Source organism: Plodia interpunctella, chromosome 19 (genome assembly GCF_027563975.2).
Source record: "Plodia interpunctella isolate USDA-ARS_2022_Savannah chromosome 19, ilPloInte3.2, whole genome shotgun sequence".
Classification (NCBI taxonomy): Eukaryota; Metazoa; Arthropoda; class Insecta; order Lepidoptera; family Pyralidae; genus Plodia; species Plodia interpunctella.
In genome coordinates, this window is record NC_071312.1 from 8,773,852 (window position 1) to 8,801,104 (window position 27,253).

At 34.3% G+C, this 27,253-nt stretch overlaps 1 protein-coding gene across 2 annotated transcripts in view; it reads left to right on the forward strand.

Moving 5' to 3' along the window:
- Positions 1-27,253, forward strand: part of LOC128678438 (fibroblast growth factor receptor homolog 1-like) — a 71,794-nt gene that overhangs the window by 26,148 nt on the left and 18,393 nt on the right. For both annotated transcript variants that reach the window (XM_053759994.2, XM_053759992.2), the window contains exon 2: positions 7,329-7,455. In XM_053759994.2, the coding sequence (XP_053615969.1) occupies positions 7,365-7,455 (91 nt within the window). In that variant the 5' untranslated portion in view covers positions 7,329-7,364. The remainder of the gene's footprint in view (positions 1-7,328; positions 7,456-27,253) is intronic.

Here is a 27,253-nt window from a genome sequence, read left to right on the forward strand (position 1 = left end):
ATCTAACATTGAAATGTGGATGGGTTACTTTGTAGATTATTATGTGGAAGCGTGCTTTACCTGCGGTAATGGATGGCTATAAATAGCTGAAGGGCTGTGAGCTGCAACATGATGTTCAAATTGATTTTGAACTGCCTCGTGACTACTGAGTCTGTTTTAATTACTATGAGAAATAATAAGTATTTTGAAAAATATATTCTTAATTTTAAACAGATCGGTGTTAATCCTATAATTTATTATTCTAATACGATGAAATACTTAATATAATAATAAATTATTACTAAAAGTATTTCTTTAAATTATAACCAATTCAGTGTCAAATGTGTAAAAAATATATTTTACTTTTTGTTTACATAATCCTATTTTAGTTTTTATCACAATAGTTTTACAATATATATTTTTTCAAATTAGACAACTTTCCGCAACAACCAAAAAAGCTTAAACTAATAGAATATAGGTAGATAATGATAAAATCAGGACTTTGCCAACTTTGGAACTACTTCGTCAGGTAAGACCAAGACTCCCAGAGTTGGTTCTCCGGAGTACAACACGCGCTGGGCAGGAAGTTTACCGCGCACGTGCGCGCTTCCTCCTACAGGATGTTTGGAGTTGAACAATGAAACGATTTAATTCGCGATGTGCGAGAAAGGTGAAAATAGTTTCATTGTTGACGCGAACCGAACTTTGTTTGGTTTTAGTGTTAAAGCGAAAATAATCATCGGAATTCAGCAGAATTTGTTTGAAAATTCATCTGGAGTTTTATGCATTGTGATTAATAATATTGGGTAGCTACTCAGAATACAGAATAATTACGGTAGCTGATAAGCAATAAAAAACACACCTTAACTTTGCTTTTGTCTTATTACATCTGAGAATAGAGAGATGGAATATTACATCTGAGGATAGAAAAGTTAAATAAAAGTATAAATTAAATAATTAATTTAAAAGTTTCTATGTTAATTTTAGCGTTCAAAAATAAAAGTAGATATTACAGACGTAAGACATATTTTCTCTAATCCATTCGGAAGCACTTGTTTATTTTCCAGATGCGTCATATATCCCACACCAAAACAATCAAGGTCGCAAAACGTCGATATTACCCGACATATTTCAAACAACCCATCACTATTGCTAATTGCTTGCTAAATGAACCCCTGTTAATGGGCGATGTGATTGCTCCAGTTATGTGATATTAAATTACGCCTTTGACGCGATTTGGCATTTGGGCCAGGCTGTGAATTACGACTTTTTAATGGAGCCAAATATAACGGGACATGTTATAATACATTTTTATTAAAATGTAATCCATAAATATATTTTAAACTTTAACATAAAGTATATTTTAATAAACAGTCGATGAAATAGCAAATAATGACTTTAATTTCCATTTATGCAATTTTCTAAATGTGGATGTATTGCAGTTAAATAAATATTTTTATCTTATCTTAAATAATATAGAATTTTCAACGTTGCCTGATATCGACGCATTAGCTGCAATGAGCTGTCTGCTATTCAATAAATAAATAAAATATATTGTTCGCGATAATTATTATTATACAAAATCCTATAAAAACATATTTTTTAATCGTATAAGGGTAACAACCTGTATAATCTCATAAAGCGTGGTGTTTACAAATATTCATATAAAAACGGGCGCCATCTGGCGGCGTTGTGTAATATTTGTTTTACAGAACTTTGAGTCTCAACATATCCCAATACTATTATAGATAAATTTTGACATGAACACGTACAAGCCAGTATGTAATAAACACAATGAGATTAGATTTGACAGTCAACATAGCAATTTATTAGATTTTGTTACTTTTATGTCTACCTATTTATTACAAGCTGTTACCCGTTATTCATATTCCAAATTTCATCAAAATGGGCCATTAATTTCTGCCGACAGAATGACAGAAACACTGACTTTTCAATGAAATATTATAATCAATCTTGTAAATTTATCTAAATGCCAATAAGATTATATTATTAGCTAGTTGATACCCTATTTCACTGCTTAGAATAATTCAAAATAACTTTTGTTCAAAATAACTGTTTTCTATTAACGTGAATGAGCCAGAAAAGACGGACGGAAATACGTGTTGTTCTAACTAGACACTACGGCACACGTCATAAACAATCCAATAGTATGAGGCTTCCCGTTTTTGGCCAGTGGACATTATACGAGGTACAAAATATTCATAGCCTCTGTACCACAGACTTCTCTGTAGGTAGGTACCGATTGCCTACTCCTGTGACAAAACTGTAGTAGGTAAATTTCTGGTTTGTCCAGGGATATTTCATAAATTTACTCCAATTTTTAAGAAGGTTTCGGCTAATTCGTCTTCAAAGAAGTTTGATCGGTGCGTTCACATTACTACATTTTCAATTGTGATTGAAATAATAGGAGAAAACTTTGATTGTCTGAGAATCGGGCCCCCAGATTATCTTGTCGAAACAATTTTTTAGCTTTATTGAAAATAAAAATAATAAAACAATTCTTTTCTTTTGAGAACTGGCAATATGTATAACTGGGTATCGTCTGAGGTTGATTTGTTAATTGTAGTATCCCTAGACTGAGACGTCTTCTAACTTTTCCTTTCCGGTCGATGTCGTTCTTGATCAACAGCAACAATAATAAACAGAGGGAACGTAGATTTATATAACAGCATAACAATCAGTATATTGTGTTTTTTGTTCATATTTTGTTTTTCTTAGAAGTAATGATAATATTTTATTCTTACTTTGTTTTTATTATGTGAGGACCTTTAAATGGCCGAATGTTTCTTAAATTTAATACCTATTTTGTATGTATGGCTGTTGGTCTTCCTAATAAATAAAATAAAATAAAATAAAGTAGTTATATTATTATATGTTGAATATGGAGCCTGCAACTGAAAAAATACCCGCGAGAGCATATCCCCAGAGCACAAATATTCGATCTCACTACCAACATCATAAATATGAAGGGAGCTAGTTTTTACACCATACTCTGTTTACTGTTATATTTCAGTCCTTTTGTGAACACGTGCCATGCTGGGGAACTAGGGTTGTGTCTACTGTGATTGTATTATATCACAGAAGCGGTGGTGGTGTAATGGTTAAGACGCCCGCCTGTGGATCGAAAGGTCCGAAGTTCGAATCCTACTCGTGCCACATGAGTTTGTATACCAATGTGACTCATGTATCATGAGGAAAACATCGTGAGGAAACCTGTGTGTGAAACTTGTGTGTGAAATGGAGAAGGCAATGGCAAATCACTCCATAATGCCAAGAAAGATGTTGTGTGTGTTTCATTCTACGTAATAACCACGACCCTAAGCCATGAGGAATACGACTATGAAGAATTATATCACTAGCTTATTCTACCGGCTTCGTCTACGTCAATTTCCCACGGGAACAGTAATTTATCCAGCCTTATTCTACTCTTAAATAATGCAAAGTTTCAAGAAGTAAAGATGACAAAGGAACAATCTTTCTTTAGAATTTATACCTAATACATGTTTTTACTTCCACTGGCCCACCTGATGGGGAGTGGTCACCGCAGCTTAATAGTTAGGATTTTAGGACTAATTAATTGGTTATTATGAAGAAAGTTTGTATACTAGTACACACACACTATTAACTCAAAGTGTATGTGTGTATTATAAACTCAAACAACCACAAAAATCAGCTGGACTCGATATTGGTATAAGTCTGTATGATATTTCCCACTCGAGTCAAAGGTAAAAAAGCATACGGAAAAATTTTCAAGATATTTTGTATATTCTTATATACAAAATATCTTGAACTAAAAACAAAAACTCTTGAACAAAATATTATATACACTATACACTACACTAGCGACTATATATATATATATATATATATATATATATATATATATATATATATATATATATATATAGTTATGACAATCCGTGACAGACAGACGCGACGCAGAGGACTTTGTTTTATATTTTTTCACAGCCCTACAGGTATCAACTGAAGGGCTCAATATATTTAATACCCCATCAGTCAAGGGTGAGCTCACTTTTTATCGAACCCCAAAATACCAACTCTTTGGGCGTGATTTATTTGTGATAAATAGGGTGTTTATTATCTGTTAAAAATAGGTGACGATAACCGTAAATAGAAAAATGAAAAACAGACAAGCAGTGCGTGAATACGACTATATTTACTTGAAACAGATGTGTTAACAAGGACCGATTAATTCCTCTTGTGGTTCCTGTGTAGATTTCCGAAATAAGATTTTAAAATTTTACCTTTTTATTTTTTATTCAAACAGACAATTAACATTAAAGAATTCATGATGAATTCGCTCCTATTACCGTGGCATAAAGATTCACGCTGGGTAACTTGATATGCGGTCGACGGTAGACAGTACCATAGACATTAAATTGCAACATTATTTTCACTTACATTTACTATGACTAACATTCCAGACGAATCGAATTAATGAAATTAATTCAAATAGCTTTTTAAAATAAAAACTACAGAATTCCTAGGGCCATCTCGTTTATCAGATCATCATATTATCACGTTATACCAATAGGAGATGGGTCAATTATCCAGAAGTTAACATCAAAATGTCTGTTAATGACGACTATGATTTGCATCAAAAAACAAAACAGAAAATCGAAAATTTCTTTCGTATCTCAGTCACTTTAAAAACCTAATTTTATCATTCGTTCACTCACATAAATTCGATAGTACATCGCAATGTCGTATGTTACAGAAAAACGTACTTCGTAAAAATAATACAGAGGTCAACGACCGGATGACATTACATAAACATATAAAATAACTGTGATTCAGTGAGGGTGAGTATGAATGTGTCTGGTTATTGACTGGAACTGGTAATCGGAAACTAGATGGGATTAATGTTGTTACATTTTTAATACATTGATACTAGAGATAAACTTTGGTATAAAAGTCGCTTGCGTGCGTGGGTACCTCACTCTCATCTATATCTGCTACCAAACAGCAGTGCTAGCCTTGTTATGTTCGGGTTCGAAGAGTGAGAGAGGTGATATGATTACAGGGTACTGTGACAAGACCCTAGGACACAACGTGAGCAACGCGTTTGTGACACCCTGAAGAGGTCGTCTGCATGAGTATATCCCATCAATTTCAGCCGTGAAACAGCAGTGCTTGCATTGTTGTGTTCAGGTTCGATGGGTGAGAGAGCCAGTGTAGTTACAGGGTACTGTGTGTGTGTACCGTTTGGCAAAAACTTCAGATTTCGAGTATAAATCTGTGGGCAAAACACTCTATGACACATAGTCAAAAAAAAAAAACTAACTTTTATAGGCTTCGTCTTTGTGAGAATACTTTCCAATCTTTGGGATCAATCTATTTCCTCTCACCTTCTCAACCTCAACAGAAGAAAATTCGATCTTGATTTTCATAAGAACCGCCGAACGGGCCAACCCAAAAAGACATTTCTGAATAACCGAATTCTGAATTTTCGGAACTTTCTTAATAGGGTAAAGCTTTTTCATCAGAGTGACGTAAAAACGTTGCGGGACATGCAAATGTTTTATATTATAGAAACTTTCTTACTTCCTATTTTATTATAAAATTGGCTATATTATCAAGTAGGTGATTGCCCGTTCTTGCAGATGTTCATTAGTTCATTATTTTCCTAGAATAGTACACCAGTTCAAATAGCTTAGTTTATGAGTGTCGACGCACTGTCTGGGCTACTGTTTCGTTCTCTGTTCACAAGTGAAGTTTATCACTATCTCCATTATTGCGAATATTTGTTACTTTCAATGCCTACCACTATGTGGTATTTTTTGTTTCATTCCCCTATTTGTTTAAATGGATTTTAAAACTTGAGTTTTAGATAACTAAATGTTTCAATTGAGTTGAAAAGTTTACTATAATCCAAGTTAAAACCATGGAAATAAATTTTACTCATTCACTTCGCTCTCTTGGGAATGTCAAGATGTGGCGATGCCTATTTCGTAAATGTATGTCCATAATTATTAAACTTTGCATTTTATCTCATTTTCCCGCTTTCTTCCTCAGCCATTGATCGTCGGAGCCCCTGCGCTCTGGCGCTGTGACGCCTCGGCGGTCGAATCTTGATCCGCTTTCCTACTTCAGTCTTTCCTAGTGCAAAATGAGTCGTTTATACTGAAAAAGATCTTGCAAAAGTTTTTTTTATATTTATATTTTGACCGCAAACCCATATTTCAAATTAATGTGCGCGCGGACTGCGTGTCTCGGATTTCCAGAAGTGCAAACTTAATTTGGTCGCTCGTAAAAGAATCCCTGACATTTACGTGCGTTTGGTGTTGCCAGATGATAATAACTATATCTAAATATCTTATTTTCTTTTCTGAACTCCCCTCGACTTAAGTAATACCTACAGCTTTAGTTAACCGAGAAAGTTTAAAAGAGATAATTAAGTCAACAATTAAGTTTTAAAAGTAAAGTCAAGCCTAGACTTGATTTTGCTTTAAAAAGTTTAAAGCAATCGCTTCATAATTAAATTAGGTACCTTCCTCACATTACAAATTACTTTAAAAGATCTCGAGTACAAAAATTATTGTGGTTATATTTCATAAATGAATGGCATTGACATGTGATTTATTACAAATGTAATTTTACCGTAAAATGTACAATATAAACGGACAACACTCAACGGACCACACTAAGGTCTAATCTTATATCGCGGGTCCGATGGACTCACAAATATGTGTGATCACAGTGCAATTATCAGTTGAATATTTTATTATTTGCATAATCTCTGTATACTGGCAACACCGGGAGGACTACCCCAGCTCAGTAACAGCGTTATGTCCAATTTTATTGGCCCTGGTAAGTGCCGCTATTTCCAGACACACAGATGCGCTTTCACACCTATATTTTGACATGTTTTACTATTGTTTCTCATGAATATGAAAGCTATTTGTAAAATAGCGATTCACGATTATAGAAATATAGGCAGTTTATATTCCGAGCCATATTTGGTTCTGAATGTTTTGTTTAAACTTTTTTTAATTTGTTTGAGTGTATAATATTCTGTTTACATCACGGTTATGAGCTTATAGATATACATAATGTGCCGGATGCTTCTACTACCGTGCAGATTGTCTATCAGCTATTCATGACTAGAAATCTATTAAGAGAAAAGTGTGTGATAAGATTAGGAATATTTTAATTAAAATTCAGGATAAAGCATATTATTGGCTTAATCTGTTTAACATTGATGAATAGTAGCATTTTAGGAAGTTTTAAATGGCATCTCTGTTTGTTCTTATTAAGTGTCACCTTAACATGATTTTAAAGTAACAGAAGTTTCATTATTGTTGCAGAAACTGATGGATCGTACGCGCAGCTGATCCGCCATCATGTCGCGCGACACCGAGCGACGATTATCGCTGGTCGCCATCGTGTTGCTTGCGACAACGTGCGTCTCTCACGCTAGGGATGTTATACTCGGTGAGTGTATTGTGTTTTACAAATTTATTTAAAGGTCTGCAACGAATCAGTGATTTTGGAGCGTTGCGCGAATGTTCCATCGTCCTTCGTTGTTTTGATGTCCGTCGACGATCAACATAGAAATTATATGGAGATTCGACATACGTACAATGCAGCGGCAACGCGCTACGCAACGGAGTAATGAAGCTGGGCTCTTATTAGGTTACTGGCGTCTACTGTTGGCAGTAACACGCATGCTCGTGTAGCACTCGCAGTATTACAACGAAAAAAATGGGACTCCAATAACGCATATTTAAATTTGTTTCTGTATGTGGCGATTTAAATTCAACGAAATCTTTAAAACGACAAACATGTGCCAAAGATTTTTTATTATTCCAACCGTCAAATACTAATTCATATGCTGCACAAAAATAAAAATCTAATTCGATCGAATAGTGTATAAAATCGCGGAAACGCTGTCCTTAAGTCGAAAATTAAAAAAAAAAAGACCTGATTTTGTATTCGGACATCATCCACATTAAGAAAATCATGCGTACGAAACGGAATTTGTTATTTAAATCTGGCAACACCGCTGAATACCAATGGGTCAAATCAAATTTGACAACGCATTGTTTTCTGTTATCGGATATGACTTCTTTTTATTATTTTATATTCATTGCGATTTCTATGGCGCCATATTCCGAATATAATTTTGAAGTTATTTCAAAATACTTTCACTGTAGGAATCTTAACTGTTACCTATTTCATGTTATAAAATTCAGCCATTTCTAATCTAAAATAAAAATAACAGCGGAAAAGGTTATTACTTCACGGGGACAAATCGATTGGCTCGCAACCCTCTCATTTGGTTCTCATTAACCGCCGGATGCTTAGACAATTATTTTAATGACCAGCCAACGGAGACCCAGTCTTACTAATACATCTGTTAAAGTTACGAGCTCAGGTTAAGGTGGTTTTTATGAATGATTAAAGTGACGTCCTGGCCGTTTCTTCTTCCCTGGTACTTCAATTTCAGGGTTGATAATTTGTTTAATGTGAGTTTTGATTGTCGTTTAATTTAATTGTGGGGTTACTACGTGTATAGTATTATCTATGTACGTACATGCATGACATTTGACATAATGTTTAATTAGGTAAGAGCAAGGATTTAGTAAGCACTTCATACAATCGGAGTACCTGCTAATTCCATGGGTAAGAGGTACCAACTCATGTAAGTAGGTATACTGCCAGTATGTACTGGGCGATATAATTTAAATATTTTAGCGCCGTGTCGCAAAAAAGTACCTAATACCGTAAAAAAGTTCATACAAATACCAAGATTGGATAAGATATTCTATCTGTGCTCGTAGTTTCTATCGTTTCGCATTGATAAAATAAGATAAATATGAAAAACAATCATAAAATATTTGTCCATGGGCTATCACTTCAAACACGATTATCTGTTTCTTGATGACACGCGCCTCACTTGTTTGTGTTCCTAAACAAACACAAATTCACTTTCTGATATCTATTGCAAATATACTTTAAAAAAAAGACTAGATAGAGATAGCAACAGCGATGCGCTGTTTTTTGCAAGATTTATTTGACTATTTAAGATTCGTCGTTAATCGACGAATCTTAAATAGTCAAATAAATACGTGTTTCATATTTGCATGAAAGCTGATTAATTTCAACAAGGGCTAATATGGAAAAGTTTGTAACAACTCGCAAATAAATTATCTTCATGATAAATAGTTATTTATTTAAATTCATATAAATTCACCACGATGACGACTGAAGCGTACAACGACACTGGAATAATAAATTAATCATTAGATTCCAATAAAAACCTGCAAAATTGAAATGACCACCGTGCATTTCCGAGAGATAGGAATCAAAAGAAGCAGCGGAAGTCGGCAGGCTTATAACTTATACTCCGCTCGGTGTTGCCAGGTCGCATCCTGGGAGCGACGTGGATCGTGATTCCCCGACGTCCTTCCACAGCCTTGGGAATTCTAAGTGCGTGTTTGGTATTCTGTTGCTGAAAGTGTTAGCTTGGATTTACGTCGTGCACTTTCATTTGTTTTCTTTTGTGGTGTATTAAGTATTAACTTTTGCCCGTCCATGTTTATTTCGTGCCTTCGCTCATAACTTATTACTATAGATATCTCGGGTTCTTAGCAACGTATCGCGATGAAACCTAGATACCAGATTTTAATATGACCTTCCATTATACAACTGTAAACCGCATCAAATTCCATGTAGTAGTTTTTGTGTGATGCACGAACAATCATACAGACAGACCAGAATTCTAAAAAAAGCTTCTATTATTCCCATAAAGACCTCCATAATTATTTTTCTTAGATATCTCTTTGTACAGACGTAGCATGTAATATTCCTATCTAAATAATTCTTTTTTCTTCAGATTCAGATGTATACTCCCCGAGCGTTTAAGTTTTATTGTATAACTCACAAATGGAACAGTGAAAACTATTTATTTTGGTTCGGACTGTAAAATTTTTACGGCACTTTAAGCATCTCCAGTTTGGACTTCGTCGGGTTTATAGTTATGGTGTGGGGGGCTTTCACTGGGCTCGGGTTAATTCAGGGCTGTCTGACGAATTTTTCGAACGCTCTTGAGATCACTTACTTATTTAATTCCCAAAGCGGTGGTGGATCTGTAGTTAAGGTTGTAAAGTCACAGGTTAAAATCCTACTCGTGTCATATGAGTTTGTATACTAATCTGACTAAAGTTCCTGGAACATTTTGGTAGATGACAGAAATAAACACGGGTAGAAATCTGAAGAAATACTAACTATTGTCAACCCTAGTTACAGTGAATCTTTTCAAAAGTATTATAACAGTTTAATTGGTGTCCTGTCTCTCGAAAACACGACTGCGGTAGGCAAATCATCTGACAATGATACTGCAGTAAACTTTGACATTTTATCGTCGATTCTGTGTGTCCCCCTGTTTATAAACATCTTTAAAATGGCCGCTATTTCACGAGGAGCAAGAATTGTCTGCTTAATTGGATGTTATTTGTGACTTCAAGTTTTGAGAGCAAAATTGTAGGTCGAAAGTTTTAAGATCACTGTATTCAGCGCGAATGGTATGTAAATTGTAATAGGACAGGTATAATTACGTGGTTCAATTAGTAACATTTGATCAATGGTGTAAAAATTTGATTAGAAATGGATTGTGACTGGTGAGGAAGAAGTTTGTCGAAGACAGAGAGAAGAATAAGCCTAATAGTGGGCAATAGGAGATTCTAAAGAAGATAATGGAGATTTTACTCGTGGTAGAGGGAACGCTGATGATAATAAGAGATTTGTAAGTAAAGATCGTTGGAATTGTAAATCCCTAATCTCTGCATGTATGTACAATAGTGTAAATATATATGGGTGAGTTCAATGCAACAAATTGATAAACAGCATTAAATTCAAAATAGTAAACTACCTAGTATCATTTTCTTTCGTCCGAGTCGCGTGTGCGGTAATGATAATTTTATACCATCAAGTACAACTCGACAAGTAATATACATTTCGCACCAAATAAGCAACACTGTGTGCATGTAGGGTTGGCGAAATCATAAAAAATGGGACTTGTGTAAACATAACAACATATTATAGATTTTTTTTTAACTAAAAGTTGTAGTAAGAAAAATTTTGTTCTTTTTTTGTTTGTAGTGACGATTTCTTAATAATTAATACTTAGAATAACTACACATTTTATATTGATAGACTACTAAAATATTCATTCAATCTTGTCAAAACCTTTTGAAAATTTTCCAGAATCTTAGTAATAAGAATATACAGGTATTTCTTCTTATACTATAATGTTTTCAAAATCGAAGACCCTTAAAATGTAAATGTGACCCTATAGAAAGGCCATCAGATGAAATTTGTCAAAATCAGAATAAAATATCGCGCGTGTACGTTATCCTCATAAATAACAGTCATTTTCACTTAAATCGAATCTGAATTAATACTTTTGCTGGACTAAATCCGCCTTTATCGCTTAGGTAATAAATTCTGTTATTTCTTCACAGAGAAAATTGGAGATTGATGTCAAATTGTAGGGATTAAAGAGGGTTATTAGTCAATAACTCGGTTTATAGGTTATGAACAAGTGATATTGTGATTTATTTGCCAGTTTTGTATTTACTACTATTAAACTTGTAAAATAGGTAGTTTTTTTTAATTAGTCTGTTTTGGAAAAACTTAGTTTAGGTTTATTGTAACTGAATACTTTCTAATGAACACCTACGATTTACAATGGAATGGAAAAGAGAAAATCAGCACTAAATTCAGACGTAAATTCTTAAACAAGATCACTTAGGTTTCGACAAATGGCTTTGGACATTTTGAAATACATCAAAGCCTAAAGGGCTTTAAGTGGACGGATCAGAAGATTTTTCCGCTTATCCCAAGTCGGGTAAATGAACATTAGCAAAGCGCAACGAAACTTCAGCACTGTCTTGACGAAAATGAATAATTATGCATACCTTCTTCAACATACGTACAAACAGCACCATGAAATACAACCTTATTATGTTTAACTTAAGGTTACATATCTTTTGAATTATAACAAATTTTAAATCCACCAGCTTCAATATTTATATATATCGTCAATATCAATAACATCAAATACATCTTTACCATCTTCAATATAAGGTTTAGTTTCAATTGCAAATTTATTTTCAACTTTGTCAGTTTTTGAAGCACATGGTGTCTCCTCGTTCATTTTACAGTCTGATGCTATTCTAGGAATAATGTCCAGGGATATTTGTACATTTTCGCCACAGGTGCCCAGATGTGGTTGCTGAAATGCAGCACGGGATACGAAGTCAATTTGTCGTTTATGCCTGCATCTGTCTGGATTTGTTAGCATATTTTTATTGCATTTCTATTTCAGTATGAACTTGATACTAATTAAAGGATCTGACTAAGTAATTGATGACCAGCGATACGGTATTGCTTTGTGTCAGTTGGCTAGGATGAAAATGAACCTGATTCTGAATGTCGTTTTTAATGAAATGTAGACTTGGTTTGGTACAACAAGTAAATCATCGATTAATCTAAGGTAAATAAACAACATAATATGTAAATCATTCTTTGTTATCAGTTGATAGACATGTTATATAATATGATAAGTAAATAACATGCATACCATATAATTATTTCCTCTAACAAATCATCAAAAATATATCCATTTTATAATTTACGCCAACAAAACAATCAGGTGAAGAAGATATTTGATAATATTACAAACCAAGTCAAAATAAAGTAAAGCTGGACATCGGTCCAAAGGCTGTGCACGATTTGACTACATCAGTCTCTGGCTACGGGCCATAAAATATGACATTGCGATCGGCATCCGTGCTACAAAGTTTACAATAACAAAATCAGCAGCGGCGATACAAAGAAATGCTGCATTAGGATGTTTCTCACGAACATGTGGCTCGGACAGGACCGTGGAGTCAGCATGCACAAATGTGACGTTTTCTGTTGGATTATACTTTGATACTTTTTTTTTTAGATCCTTATTTACGTATGGTTTTTTATCTCATCTTTCAATCAATCCTGAGTGTATCTGTAACAACTCTCAAATCTTAGTCTCTTTATACTTAGTCTTGTTATGGAAATTATTAGGTGGAAAATTGCAGACAAAATGAGAAAAATAAATATTAATAATTCATCATCACCATTCGATATTACCGCTGTCATATATTTTAAATCGGAAAGTTCATATGAAAAAGCATCTAAAAGTTTCAAATAGACAGGACAAAATTTTATGAGTAATTTTATACGTCAGTATTAATCTATTTATAACAACCGCCGGCACACGTCTCCCCTCAATCAATCAAGTTTATATTTAAACATCAACGCGGACAATATTCATTAGATTTTCATTAGTTGAACCAGTATGTGCTGCTTCTAGAGCACTATTTTTCAAATACAGTAAAAGTAGTCTAACAATTATTCTACTTTCTTAGTTTGTTTCAGTCAATGTTTTCAGAACTGGAATAACAATTTATATTTCATCAGATTGATATTTGAAATTTTGAATTTAAAAATAATGCCAAATACTCTTAACCTTCTGTTTTACTCCATGGATTCAGAACGCTCTGGAAATCTATTATTTAAATTCAAAACGAATCTTAAAACGTGACAAAAAATAAACTTCTATTTTTATATAATAAGTAGCTCCACAGTTTTTTCTGTCTTTGCCATCTTTGACCTGGCAGATTTATTGCCATCCTTTTTTTCTGTTTATTTATGTTAAAAAAGACATCGTGTCAAGTTACGCAAAAAATATTCTAACGAGCCCCGGTCTAGCGTCACGGAACTGTGAATTTTCACGTTTTTAGTTATATTTCAGTTGTTATTTTATAAATTCCTGTTTTTTTTGCATTATTTTTGTTTAATTTCTATTCCATTATAATATCAGATAAGTAATGTTATAAATTATCGTCATGAGAGTCTTTTGTACTCCATACATTGATTAAATAACCTAGTTATCTAAAAACAATGACAAAGCAAACAAATAATATATAAAAAGAAGTTAATATAAAGGTGTAGTTAGACACAAGTAATTTAATCTAATTAATCTGCATTTGTGTCCTGGTGAAAATACCAGCAGATCTAGACCTGTAACAAACATTTATATGTTTGGTTACCTCAAAGTTGCAAATATAGAAGAGCGCAATGAACTGTACATCATAGCTGCAAATATTTAGCTTGTGCCAGCTGCAGCAAGTGATACATCAATGCCACACGTCGAGCTGAATGAGATCCAGCGAGATTTATCACGAGCAGTACTTAATGAAATAGTAAGCAGTGTATTTTAGGAAGTAGAGGAAGATCTAGCGGGTTCAGAAGGTCTAAATCTAGACGCATATCTGTACAGGGTTGAGTGTGTTGTAATTTTTACTGTTTTTTCTAAGAATGTACTGTTATTGCAATATATAAATGTGAAGCGATTCCGCACTGAATAAAATTTGGTAAACAGCAAAACCAAAAAGCTAAATGTATTTAGCTTTTTCAATAATTTTATTGGAAATACAACTCTTTTATTTTATTTATTCATTCAAATTTTGACATTTTTTATAATGATGTAAATTCGTCCTCCTAATTTTTATATATTTATAACACCTATATTTGTTAATTGACGTCCCTGGAGAAAAGGCTGCGGTGAAGTTTGTTGCGCCGCTTCTTCTTCACCTGCGCTTTGGAAGCCGGCAGTAGATTTAGTTTAAGTGATTTTTTGACGTCAATAAGTGATGTATATCATCCTAAATTGAATAAACAATTTTGAATTTGAATTTGAATCTTTGGCGTTCTCTGAACAAGGTTTAGTGTTCGTGTATGAATCTCGATGCATCTGATAAATATTAATGAAACGACATGAGCTGAACGGCAAACACTTTCAGAAATAGACGTATTTTGCTTGCCAAATGAAGCTTCCTAAAATCCATTCAGACTGTCATCGTTTAATGAGACGACATCAGTTTTACACACTATTTCACTTGTAATCTTTTATTTGGCCGAAAACGTAACGACACGTTACATATAACACGTTAAAATAACGCAACATGTTGGAATATCTTTTGATAGAAATCGGCAGCTGTTCGTTAGCAGCTGCGAAATAGAATTATTTGCAATGTTTCCATTATAGTAACTCTATATCTTCAATTACGGGAAATTATTTTTAGACGTGAATAATTTTAAAGTTCAATAACATGTTGGCAAACTTGCAGAGACAACAATTCAAAATATAGTTTTTGTTAAGCAAACATCAGTTGTATGATTTATACGATTTCATTGAATTATCTATATTATATAATTGACATTGTTCTAAACAAGAAAACGTCAATTTGATAGTGATTATTACCAATACTAAACAACCCATTAGTGGGTTGAAAATATCCCTTATGCTTCTCGCGGGTTTCTTTCCAACCGTTAAGAATTAGATTTCAGGGTCTACTTTCCTACGTCTTTATCTCCTGCACTTCACACAGTCTTCGGCATCCTTAGTTGTCAGACGGTAGGCATATCATCCTCATCAACATCAAGCCTACACTTTTTAGATGGACCCTTCTGCCGGGACAAAGCAGAATATATCTAACTTTCTGCAAGATGATGACATATATTCCGCATATTTATTGTTGTAAATATATCTTCTAGAAGAAGTTTATTTAAGAGCGAGAAATATTCGTACGGCGCTTTTCTGATTAAAATTAATAGCTCAAAATCTTCGAATCTTTGCTTACTTTTTGAACGTTTTACAGTCAACATTGTGATCGGGATCTTTCAAGTTCCCAAATGGCTAACTAACATGAAGTAACTATATTTAAATCATGCTAAATTAGTGTTACTAGTACTACATTTCTTGTCAATCTCCCTGCTATCCTGAAGGAAGTCCACCGGGACACATAGTTCCCGGGAACAGATGTTTGTTCACCAAATACCGTGTCAATCCCGGTTACGATTCCTATAACAACAACTGTGGCTAATGTTTCTCTGAATGTTGCGTTTCTAAACGTTGTCGAGATTGAGAGTATTAGGTTAAATAAATTTAAAGGAAAATCTTCGATGTTTTGTGTATTGTGCTATTTTGCAATTTTCAATGATTGAACGCAAGTAACTGACGTTGTAATGGCAAAACTAGAGGTTCCAATGTAGTTTGAATTTCGTTAACAAATTGTATGCATTAGCTCTATCGCAGATTGAACTATCACGACACTGACACGGTTGTCCGCGCAAGCCTGACTTGCATTGAGATGAGTGGCTTGTGATGTGATACATTGAGGTTTTGTACTGTAATAATATCTTAACTATAAACAAAAATCTTAATGTATTGTATAAATTTGATATTTTTATCCTAGGAAATGGACTAGCGACCTGTTGTTATTTAATTTCGTACCACAAAAATGCACATCATATAGCTAAACTTGGCCTTTGAGTTTGGCAACTCTGGGCTGTGTAACTGTTTAGGTAATTTATTGTAGTGTTGTGAGTAAATCCATGCAATTTTCAATGAACGAAGGAAACAGATATTTTAACATGTTTTTGTATGCCACAAAGACCTTAGAAACAGTATAGTTATCATCAAAATCAAGTTAAATCAATTATTTCATGAATACATGTACAAATAGATATTATATATTTCTAAGAATAGACTTATATATGTCCCGCCGTATGCCATGCGACATTTATTGAAGTAGTCGCTTTTTTTTTTCTTAGTTAATCTAGCAGTACTTACTGTCACACACGATAATATAACTGTTGCCGAGCTAACCAGCTTAATGTTGCTAAGCTATCTGGATGAAGTTATAAATCCGCGCGTAAATCTAGACTGCGCCGAGCATGGCACTAAGTAAATATTTACCCGGGGGAAAGACCAACACTTCATATGGACACATGAATATCAAGAATTTAAAGATAAATTACTCCTTTTTAATAACTATAGTTGTAAAACATTGAATTAAATTTCCTTTTCTGGTATCAACTAGAGCTGTCAAAATCTGCATGAGCTACTTTTTTCGAGAACATTGAGCAGCTGTTTTGGCTAATTGGTAATTTTCTTTTATTTTCGTAAAAAAAGTGAAGGAAAAATTCTCTAAACTTTGTCCGCTATCCCCAGGCCCAGACATATTATCTAATTTCGTCCACTTTATCCTCTTGTGTGTCCTGGTCGTGTGTACCTCTGCTATGTTATATTATTATTTAAGAACAATATTTTTATCAGTATAGTTTATAGATATATTTCACATATTATGTCTATCGTCGGCTTTACTTTTTGAAGTCTGAATATGACTTGTAACTCTTTCTTTAGGTAAATTGAAAATCAAACAGCTTTGTTAGTTACACATTCAAAGAGAACTTCCATTATCCATTAGCTCGTTCGTCATTGGTCCACTCCAGCCTTGAACCTCGGTACCGATCACGCGAGAAAGTCCGAAATAGAAGTCATCTGTTTGGTTTTGCTTATTTTTATCCCACGATTGTCCTGCCATCTTGCGACTTTTGTTACCGTTGCAGATATTTTTATACTTGCCTTTTAATTGTCGTTGTTGACGTTATTGAAGTAATTATTATGCTGTACTTATATGCTATCTCTATCTCGACAAAAATACTTGCACTATTTTTTTATTATCATTGTGGGATTTGTTAAGGAACAAAAAGACGATTATTATTTATCCGAAATCCAAAAATGTCAGAATTTCGAACATAATTAAACAATTTTCATTTTGTAATACGAGTATATTTAAATGTCTTCATCTCCCTCAAATTCGAAATTCTTTATTCATTTAGGATGACATATTATTGACGTCAAAAAATTACTTAAGTCTACAGCCGACTTCCAAAGCGCAGGTGAAGAAGAAGAACTCTAAAATTTTACTTTAATTTATTAGATTACACAATGACAGCGAAACGAATAAAAAAGTATTATAACTTTAGCTGTCACGAATTCATAGACTGATGTCTGAATGACGCCACAAAGATGGACAACCAACTACAGTTGCATGTTGCAGACAGACAAAAAATACAGACTAACTTTTCTATGAGGAGTTTATTAGTTTAATGGCAAAAACTGTTCCACTTGGCGGACTGACATGACTTGGCGTTTGTTTTACCGAACTTGTAGCGCAAGATAGACTCGCGTCCGTACACTATTCAGGCAGCATATTTGATAAATATATATCATACTTGCTGCGCCCAGGGGCTTCACTCCCGTGGTAATTTCGGGATAAAAAGTACTTACCCTATGTGTTGTGTCCAAGTTATATTCTACCCGGTACAAAATTTCATAACAATAGTCCCAGTAGATTTTGCGTGAAAGAGTAAAACATACATACACACATCCTCACAAACTTTCGCATTTATAATATTAGTAGTATTGGATTTTCTTTGTCGATTCTGTTATAGAATATCGTGTAACTAATTATAAATTATAGTAGTACTAGCGACTCGTACGCACACACATGATTTTTTGTCACACATTGAATGCAACAATATCTATCCGAAAACAATAAAAGATTGTGTCAAAAATTAAATTAAAAATAAAAACTTATTAATAGATAGTATTACTACTAATATAGAAGTAAAGGGTTCCAGGAATAGAGGAAGAGCTAAGAAGAAATGGATGGAGTGTGTCAAGGATAGTATGAACAGGAGAGGAGTGTCAATGGATATGGCGAATGACAGAACGAAATTGAAGGAACTTACATACTGTGCCGACCTCACATGAGTGGGATAAGATCAAGAAGAAGAAGAATATATATACCACAACCACATTCCCGAGGAACATTTAGTTGTATAATCTACTATGGCTTTAACCAAGCGAAGCTGGAACGAGCTGGTAGTTAATATAAACTCAAAACTTTGTAAATTACCATTACGACCGAAAATACAAGAAATACCTATTTCAATTAATTTTTAAGTTACTACATATTACATTAATACGAGTATATCAATAAAAATAACATACAAAGCGAGCGAAGCCGAAGGCAGAGGCTTCAACCAAATATACAAATCAAACAGTAATTTCTCGACATCTGTCGCCGCTGTAGTAGGTAGCGTCATTCTGAGTGTTTGTCTTGCACTTCAGACCTCTTTAACTGTAGGCGGCGCGCGGCGGTGCGTGAGGGCTGTCTAGGTATCGGTCAGTGGTCGACAGGTTATGTTAAGATGTTTTTTTCTTTATTGCAAATAAGTAATATTCTTATAACCGACCTCCGTGGCGTAGTGGTCACCATGCCCGTTCTCTATATGGAGGTCCTGGGTTCGATTCCCAGGGCGAACAAATATTTGTACCTGTGATCACAAATGTTTGTCTGCGGCTCTGGGTGCGCTGTGCTTGTTTCTGTTTAAGTCCGTCTTAGTGCTTATACCGTAGTTAGTGCGTATACTAGTGTGGACCGTTGAATGTTGTCTGTTTATTTATTAATCTGTGGGATGTCACTGAACATTATTATAATCAAGGACCAAGACTATATAGGCGACAGATGTGTGAAACCAAATGTTTTCCATTTGGTTTGATTTCCATTAAACTTCCCGGCCAAATTTGGCTAATTTCATACAAAGTGGCAGATTGGTCGGACACGTAATTAGAAACAAAAGATCTGACCTTACTGATGTTTTTTCTAATGAAAGCTCTGTTTAGATTAATCTCATATATTTCTCTTTCTTATACGAGACAAATGAAAGATCGATAATTTTCACTGACTATGATAATAATCGAGTTTTATTCTATGAAAAATATAAACATAATTTGTAAATTAGTTTACTCATAAATACATAGTTTGGTTGTCTGCCCGTCGTCTGGCAAGCAAGGCCGCGTGATTCATCCTTACTCGTCATACACTTGGTGGGACGTTACTGTATTTCTGGGATTTGATTCATGACATGATCTACCGTTAAGTACTTGACTCGAGAACTGGTGCTACCAGGGGAATTCATCATCGTGATGTCGATCGAATTTCATGGGTTTTGCTTTGATAATTGTATTTCATAGCCCTTTTTTGTCAGCATCTTATGACTTGTATATACTATTCACTATTGTAACTATACTATTCACTTTTCTATTCACTATTGTAACTTTGTCCGCAAATAGTGACCTGTGCAACTCTCCCGCTCTCCAACTATCACCAAGTCCACAACAAAATCATGCCCCGTTTTTACGTGAAAGAAGAACAAAAAAACACAATTTCACATTAGTCATTAGTCATAGAACTAGATACATATATATATATATATATATATATATATATATATATATATATATATATCAACGGGTATTGCACGACTCTCTTTTATTTAAAATAATTGATATTTCAGCGAGGTTTAGTTGCCGTGGTCGGGCCAGACTTTAGACACAAGGTTCGTTTTAAGATTCATTGATTATAATATTAGTAAGTATGATTTGGATGTAAAAATACCTGACGTACTTATCAAGTGCCATTTTTCTCGGTGCTCCAAGTGGCACACGTCGTCTATGCATAAGTTTTAACAAATACTTCAATTTAGACAATACGACTCTGATTACGGTCTTTGTGAGATCATCTTACGTTTTAAATTACACGTTCCGGTTTCATTCGAGTTCATGGTTGAATACTCAACAGCGTTTTGGGTAATATTTCGTGTTATCTTACTATGTGTGTTTTACTAAAACTTTAGTTAATTGTTATGTAACGATATGGATTTATATATGTAACGCTGCAAGCACCTACAGTAATATATGAGGTATCAAGTTACATTTATTTTCTAATATTCTCATTAAAAATGATTTTCTATTTGCAGCACCACCCGTTGATGCCTTTTCTTTGAATTGTTAATTAATTTAGTATTCTTCACGAATAATTAAAAACACTTCTAACTGTACGTTTACTGTACAAGTACCTACTGTATTGTAATTAACTAATGCAGGTTTATTACTCAAAGTTGAGTTGTCGTAAAGTCATCATTCGGTAGTTTACGATATAACGTAATTTTTATACATTACGTACGTACATTTTTATCCCATTTTTGTTCAAAATCAACATCAAAAGTATTTATTCAAACGGATGATACACATTACTAACGTCAAAAAACTATTTAAAAGGCCGACTCCTAAAGCGCAGGTGAAGAAGAAGCGGCACAACAAACTTCGCAGCATTTTCTTCAAATACGTTAATTTAATATTATTTATAAATTAAATTTTAGATTGAATAAAATAAAAGATAATTCATTTGAATATAGACCAAGGGAACCACTAGTTATTAATAAATGAAGTTTTGTAGCCATGTGCGAAACAAAAGGACAGTGAGTCAGCGGGGAAGCATGTAAGACGGCGGAGTTGTGAACGGAAATTCCTAATCTTTGCATTACTCTATCACTTAGCCTGGAGCGACAGTGCCAGCGATGCGATGTCGCGATATCAGGCGATGAGATATGCCATTTAAAAATTCAGATTATTAAGCAAACTATATAGTCTGGCTTAATTCATATGAATTATATGTTTGTTAAAATTGATGATTTGAGAGCTGGAAGATAATTCTGACAAACATTTTAGGTGCGAAGCCCCGGGGCGGAGGTAGGGTACACATTTCTACATTAATTGTTTCTTTCAAACTGTTTCAAATTGTTTGATCGCGAAAGAGGCATTAGTGTGTACTTAAAAAGAAGAACTACATTGTAATACTCTTGTGGAATTAATTTCATACAATTACATAGAGTGAATGAATAGGCAAATATTTCCAGTGTTATATAATAAAGCAATGATTATTTTTCATTCATCAACATATACAGTATCTATATGACCCAACGGTTGACTATTTTAATAATGTTTTTAGCATTAAGTCCGTTGGACGTTTACAAATTGTATTTTTTGTACAATAACGCTCAAATATATTACATACGTTACAACCTATTTATGCCTTCATGGCTCACGAGTAGCTATATTACGCTTCGTGGATGGAAAAACGTCCTTATTAATGTTTTTTACCTTTCCTGTGATAAAGACACGTGCGCTCAAGTGCACAAAACACAAGTAGTAATTCACACTCTTGAGATTAAAGCACTTTTATCGCAGCTGATAAAGCCTTGAGGATGCTTTATGCATAAAGATACTTTCAAATGATATGCATTGCTGATTTAAACTTGGCCTTTTTGCGTTTATGTATGAGTGAAAATGGAATGTAAGCTGCCATAAACGTTATTTATATGTATTTCTAGCTTTTCGCCCGTTGTTTCGTCTACGTAAATTTCCCACGGGAACAGTTATTTTTCCGGGATGAAAGGTACCCTATGTCCTTCTCCACACTTCAATCTACATATAATGAAAAATTTCAAGACAATTGGTTGAGTAGATAAGAGAGTGTTCTGATAACAAACAAACAAATAAACAAACTTTATTTCGTGTTTATAGTATTAGTTGGGTTTATATACTAAGTTATCTATTAAAATGCATTATACAAAATGTCATCATTATGTTAAATAACATCAATGCCAAGCGTTCCCATCCCGTTAACAAATAAAAACAAAACTAAACTGATAACTATTCATCACCCAAAAGGATGTGCTTAGCTAAAACTTATTATTTACTGGGATTAGAATTGCGACTGACTGCAATCAAAGCGGATATTTTACAATCCCACATCCCACGCCACAGAGCCACAAAATAAGTAACACAGTTAACATCATAAAAATCTTAAATTCATAGCAATTTCACCTCTATTACGTCTGCATAGGACGTTGCCGGTTAATAAGATATGCAGATCACAGCAGTTTTCGCGGCAAATCTTTTGCGTTACGCCGGGAGCGACCACATGTATGTTAAGTGTAACCGCAGACCACATGCGACGCGCTGCGGTCGGCTGTTAGGGCGCGCGCCTACTATGTACACTTGAGTAACAAATGAAAAATTTTCGTTATATTTACTTTAAACACTAAATTGTTTTTTTACCCTAATATTATAAATGTACGAGAAATTACCTAAGTTTGTTTGTTACCTCTTCACGCTCTATATACACAACGAATCTTCTTAAAATACATGTAGTTTGAAGTATGAAGAAGGACATATGATACTTTCATCCCGGAAAATTACTATTCCCATGGGAAATTCACGAGGGCGATGCTGTGGGTAAAAGTTAGTGTTTCTATTATAATTGTGAGCATCGGCTCAAATTTAATACGGTTGCCTCTAGGACATGTTATCTTGCCGTTAGCCGTATAGCTGGTGTACTGCACTACCAAATACGACACAATGCTCACACGTAACTGTACTTAAAAGCCTGTGATATGATGACTGTTGTTGTCGATGCGTCATTGCAGTTAAGTTGGTCCTTATCAGTGCATGGCGAACGCTACCTATTCAGTCTTCTCTATTTTATTTTATTGAATACGGTCTCTTCACAGTCGTATTTCCTCATGGCTGAGGTTCCTGGTCAATGACGTGGAAAGAAACACACACACAACTTTCTTTTTTTTATATACACGGACAAATCACACAGATATTGAGTCAGCCACAAAGTAAGTTCGAGACTTGTGTTATGGGATACTAACTCAACAATACTATATTCTATAAGTTATACATATATAGATAAACATCCAAGACCCAGATCAATCGGAAAAAGATCATTTTCCATGTTGACCTGACCGGGGATCGAACCCGGGACCTACAGTGTAGCAGTCCGGCGTGATGAATATTAGGCCACGGAGGTCGTCACTATTTACTTCTTGGCACTAAGAGGGAGTGGTTTGCCAATTCCTTCTCCGTTTCACACTACTAAAATACAGAGATTTCTCATGATGCTTTCCTTCATCGGAAGCAAGTGGTGGTCGATGAAATACATGAGTCAAATTGGTATAAAACTCACGTTGTACAAGTAGGATTCGAACCTGGGATCTTTCGGTTAAGAGGCGGTCGTCTTAACCATTACACCACTGCCGATTCATTCAACACCGGTATACAAACAGAGTTGTTATAGGTGCGCAACTAGTAAATTATATTTGTTTATTAGCTATTTCAATAGTAAAGTTATATCGTTAGTAGTAATTAAAGTAAATATCAGTTACTTAATTAACTTAGCCCACCCTGTACGCACGGTTAACCATTGTAGCATCCGCTTTATTGGCCATAAGCGCTTTGCAAATTAACCGGTTATTAATAATGATTGTGGTTGACTACAAGCTTAATTGTATAATATCTGGGATCAGATTTGCTTAGATTAGAGAACAGAGATGTGGAAAATATGTTTTATTTACTAAAAATGATTGTAATAATTTAAAAATTATTCTAAATAAATAATAAGAACCTTTCGTTTTACCAGAAGAGAGTTTATATACTCACCTTCGTTAAAAACCACGGAGCCGTTTTGGTGTGAGGAGCGTAAAGAATCAAACGTTGACACTTTTACATTTATAATATTAATGTGAAATAAGATTTTATTTCCGAATCAACTATTTATTTCATTATGTCTTAAAATAACATCAAAGAATATTCCAAATTAAGGTTTGACCATATTTAGTAAAAGAAAAAATCGATGGAATTTATAATTAAACCGGAACTTTACCCCATAATGGACAGACAGACGAACCCACTAGAATATTAGTAGGCAAGGATTTGTGCCACGGAAGCTGGTTGGCATGACGAATGACTTCCTAAGCTGCCGAAAGCTTCTTTGACAAGCTTTCGAAGCGACCACGTGAGATAATATGGTTCTGATTTTGAAATAACCGCATATGGGTCAATTTTTTTTTGTTTTTTTTTTCTGGGCATGGCCATTGTTTTTCTGAAAACTTGCCGTACCTTTTTTTTAATAGATACCTTAGGTAGGTAGAGCTTATAGTATTTTTTACCGTATTAACTAAATGGTGTACTTGATGTCAACTACCCTATAATTGGTTAGATTCAGAAAAATCTATCATCAACAAATTAAACTAATTGAGAGAAAAACAACGTGCGCACGCACAAACTATAAATAATTCCAAAATGGCCGACAGCCCTCCATACGGGGGCAAAAACAGCAGATAAAGTAAAAAAAAAACCTTTAGCAGATATGTGGGGAATTATGCGTGAAATGTGGTTCCAATTTCTGAAGCATTTAAGCCACTGAATGGTCTTTAATATTGTTTATAATTATCGCGGATTCGCTAAAAATATCATCTGTAACTGTCTCTTCCTGATGTTTTTGTAGTTCCATAATGTTGCTGGCAAAATATCGATGAAAATAAATCGATATCTGAGCAAGTGCCGCACTGAGTGCATTATTATTACCACGATATTTTAAGAGATACCACGAGAGATTTGAAACCTACTCTTGACACGTGAGTTTGTATATCAATCTAACTCAAGTATAGTAGTTATCATGAAGCACCACTTGCCTCCGGTGAAGGAATACATCGTGTGGAAACCTGCACACTGGTGGTTGACAGTTTAAGTTCACTAGTGTGTACGAGTATGAGATTACTTGCCACTAGACGCGGAAGTCGTAAAAGTCATGTTAAATGCCTTTAGGTGACTTAAATAAAATCTGACACCAGTGTTAGCAGTTACAACATTCGAAAAGAAATAAAGGCCACGACATTATCCTTATCCTTACTAATATTATAAATATGAAATTCACGGTCTATCTGCTCAACCAATCTTCTTGAAATTTTGCATACATGTAGTTTGAAGTATGGAGAAGGAAATAGGGTAACTTTTATCTCGGTATAATAACTGTTCCCGTGGAAAATTTATGTGAGCGAAGCCGCGGGCAACAGCTAGTTTTATATAAAGTAAAAGTATTATACACACTCGACAGTATTGATTCCTTGGCAAATCTTCAACATAGTTTTCCCATACCCCTATTAGCATTGGTCGCGTGTGTCGCGTGCGACGGTCTGCGACATGCGCCGCGCACTGACCAGTGGAATGCAGCCCGTGTCTTCCTGCTTCCAATTGGTGTGCTGAAGTGACGTTTCCGATTAGACTTGTCAGTATATGGTATTTCAGAAATAGATACCATATAATATTCTGTCATTTTGCTAGTTAGTTATTTAGGTAAAGTACAGAGGCTAGATCTCGTTTTTAAGCGGTTGATTCAGAACTAATTTTCATTTTCGTAAAATAAAACAATGTAATTATATAAATTAATATCGTAGGTACATTAAGAGTAACGATCTTATATCACCTAATGTTTGCTGATTAGGGTACTCTTTTAAATTATTTATACCAAATCTAATTGAAAATTAAAATTATGTTAGAATGAAGATAAAAATTTAGAATGAAGATAATTTATACCCACAAATATTTATAAATATCTGTGTATGTGTGTTATAAATACCTAAATATTTTACTTCAAAAATATAAAAAAAGTATACTATTTTTTGGTTTAGTTATTTAAGGATATAAAATAATTATTAGAAATTTTCAATAAGGCAGCGCTAGGGTTGCGAAATGCTATTTTCAGTGTGTTACAAATACGTCAAAATATTGACGCATATTTCACGTAAAATCATACGAAATCGATACGCAGCCATAGCAGAAAATCACGTTGTTCACAGGAAATTCTATTTTCAAACACCATAGCTCACCGGAATATGACGCTGTCACACGATACACCGCCACGCTATAAATTACAATAATAAACTGTAACACGACGTAATAAGGTGCAAAATTGAGGGAGTAATTGTTATGACAGCTGTCAAATAGGGCTGCGCGCGTATCGTTTTTTGATATCGATACTTTTCGACGGCGCGTGCGGTTTTTTAATAGGTATTTGAAACGGTACGTCTTTTTAATGATGCTTCGTTCAGCTGTGACCGTTTAAGATTTGAGAGTAGGTTATTTTTAGAGATTTTTTGATGCGAAATGTTGCGCGTCTATTTTAGGCAGCCATAATAAAAGTTAACGTTTTGCTAGTAAGCGGTCGGTTTGAGTTCCCGTTGATATATTTTTATTTATTTAAGCCTTGGGTCTTCTAAAACTAATGACATTTTGTGATTGATTAACGCATAAGATATACAAGTTTCTATAAACAGTTACATGTCCCAATCTTACTTCAAATACACTTAAATGCGAAATAGATGATTTAGTTTTAAAAAATCAAAGATTCTTAACGTTTCTCTATGCTCTTGTAACTAGATCACAAAGCGCCTTATTAACTCATACAAATAAAACATCAAAAGCACATTTAGGTAGGAAGCTATTACCAAGATTTGTCGCCGCGAAGATGAAAAGAAATATTTGGGATGGTAACACCGATATAAAATAGAATTATTAAAAAAGCCACCGCCACATCCGCTTCCTGGAGAAAGGAAGATGGCTGCCGGAAATATGACATGTTTT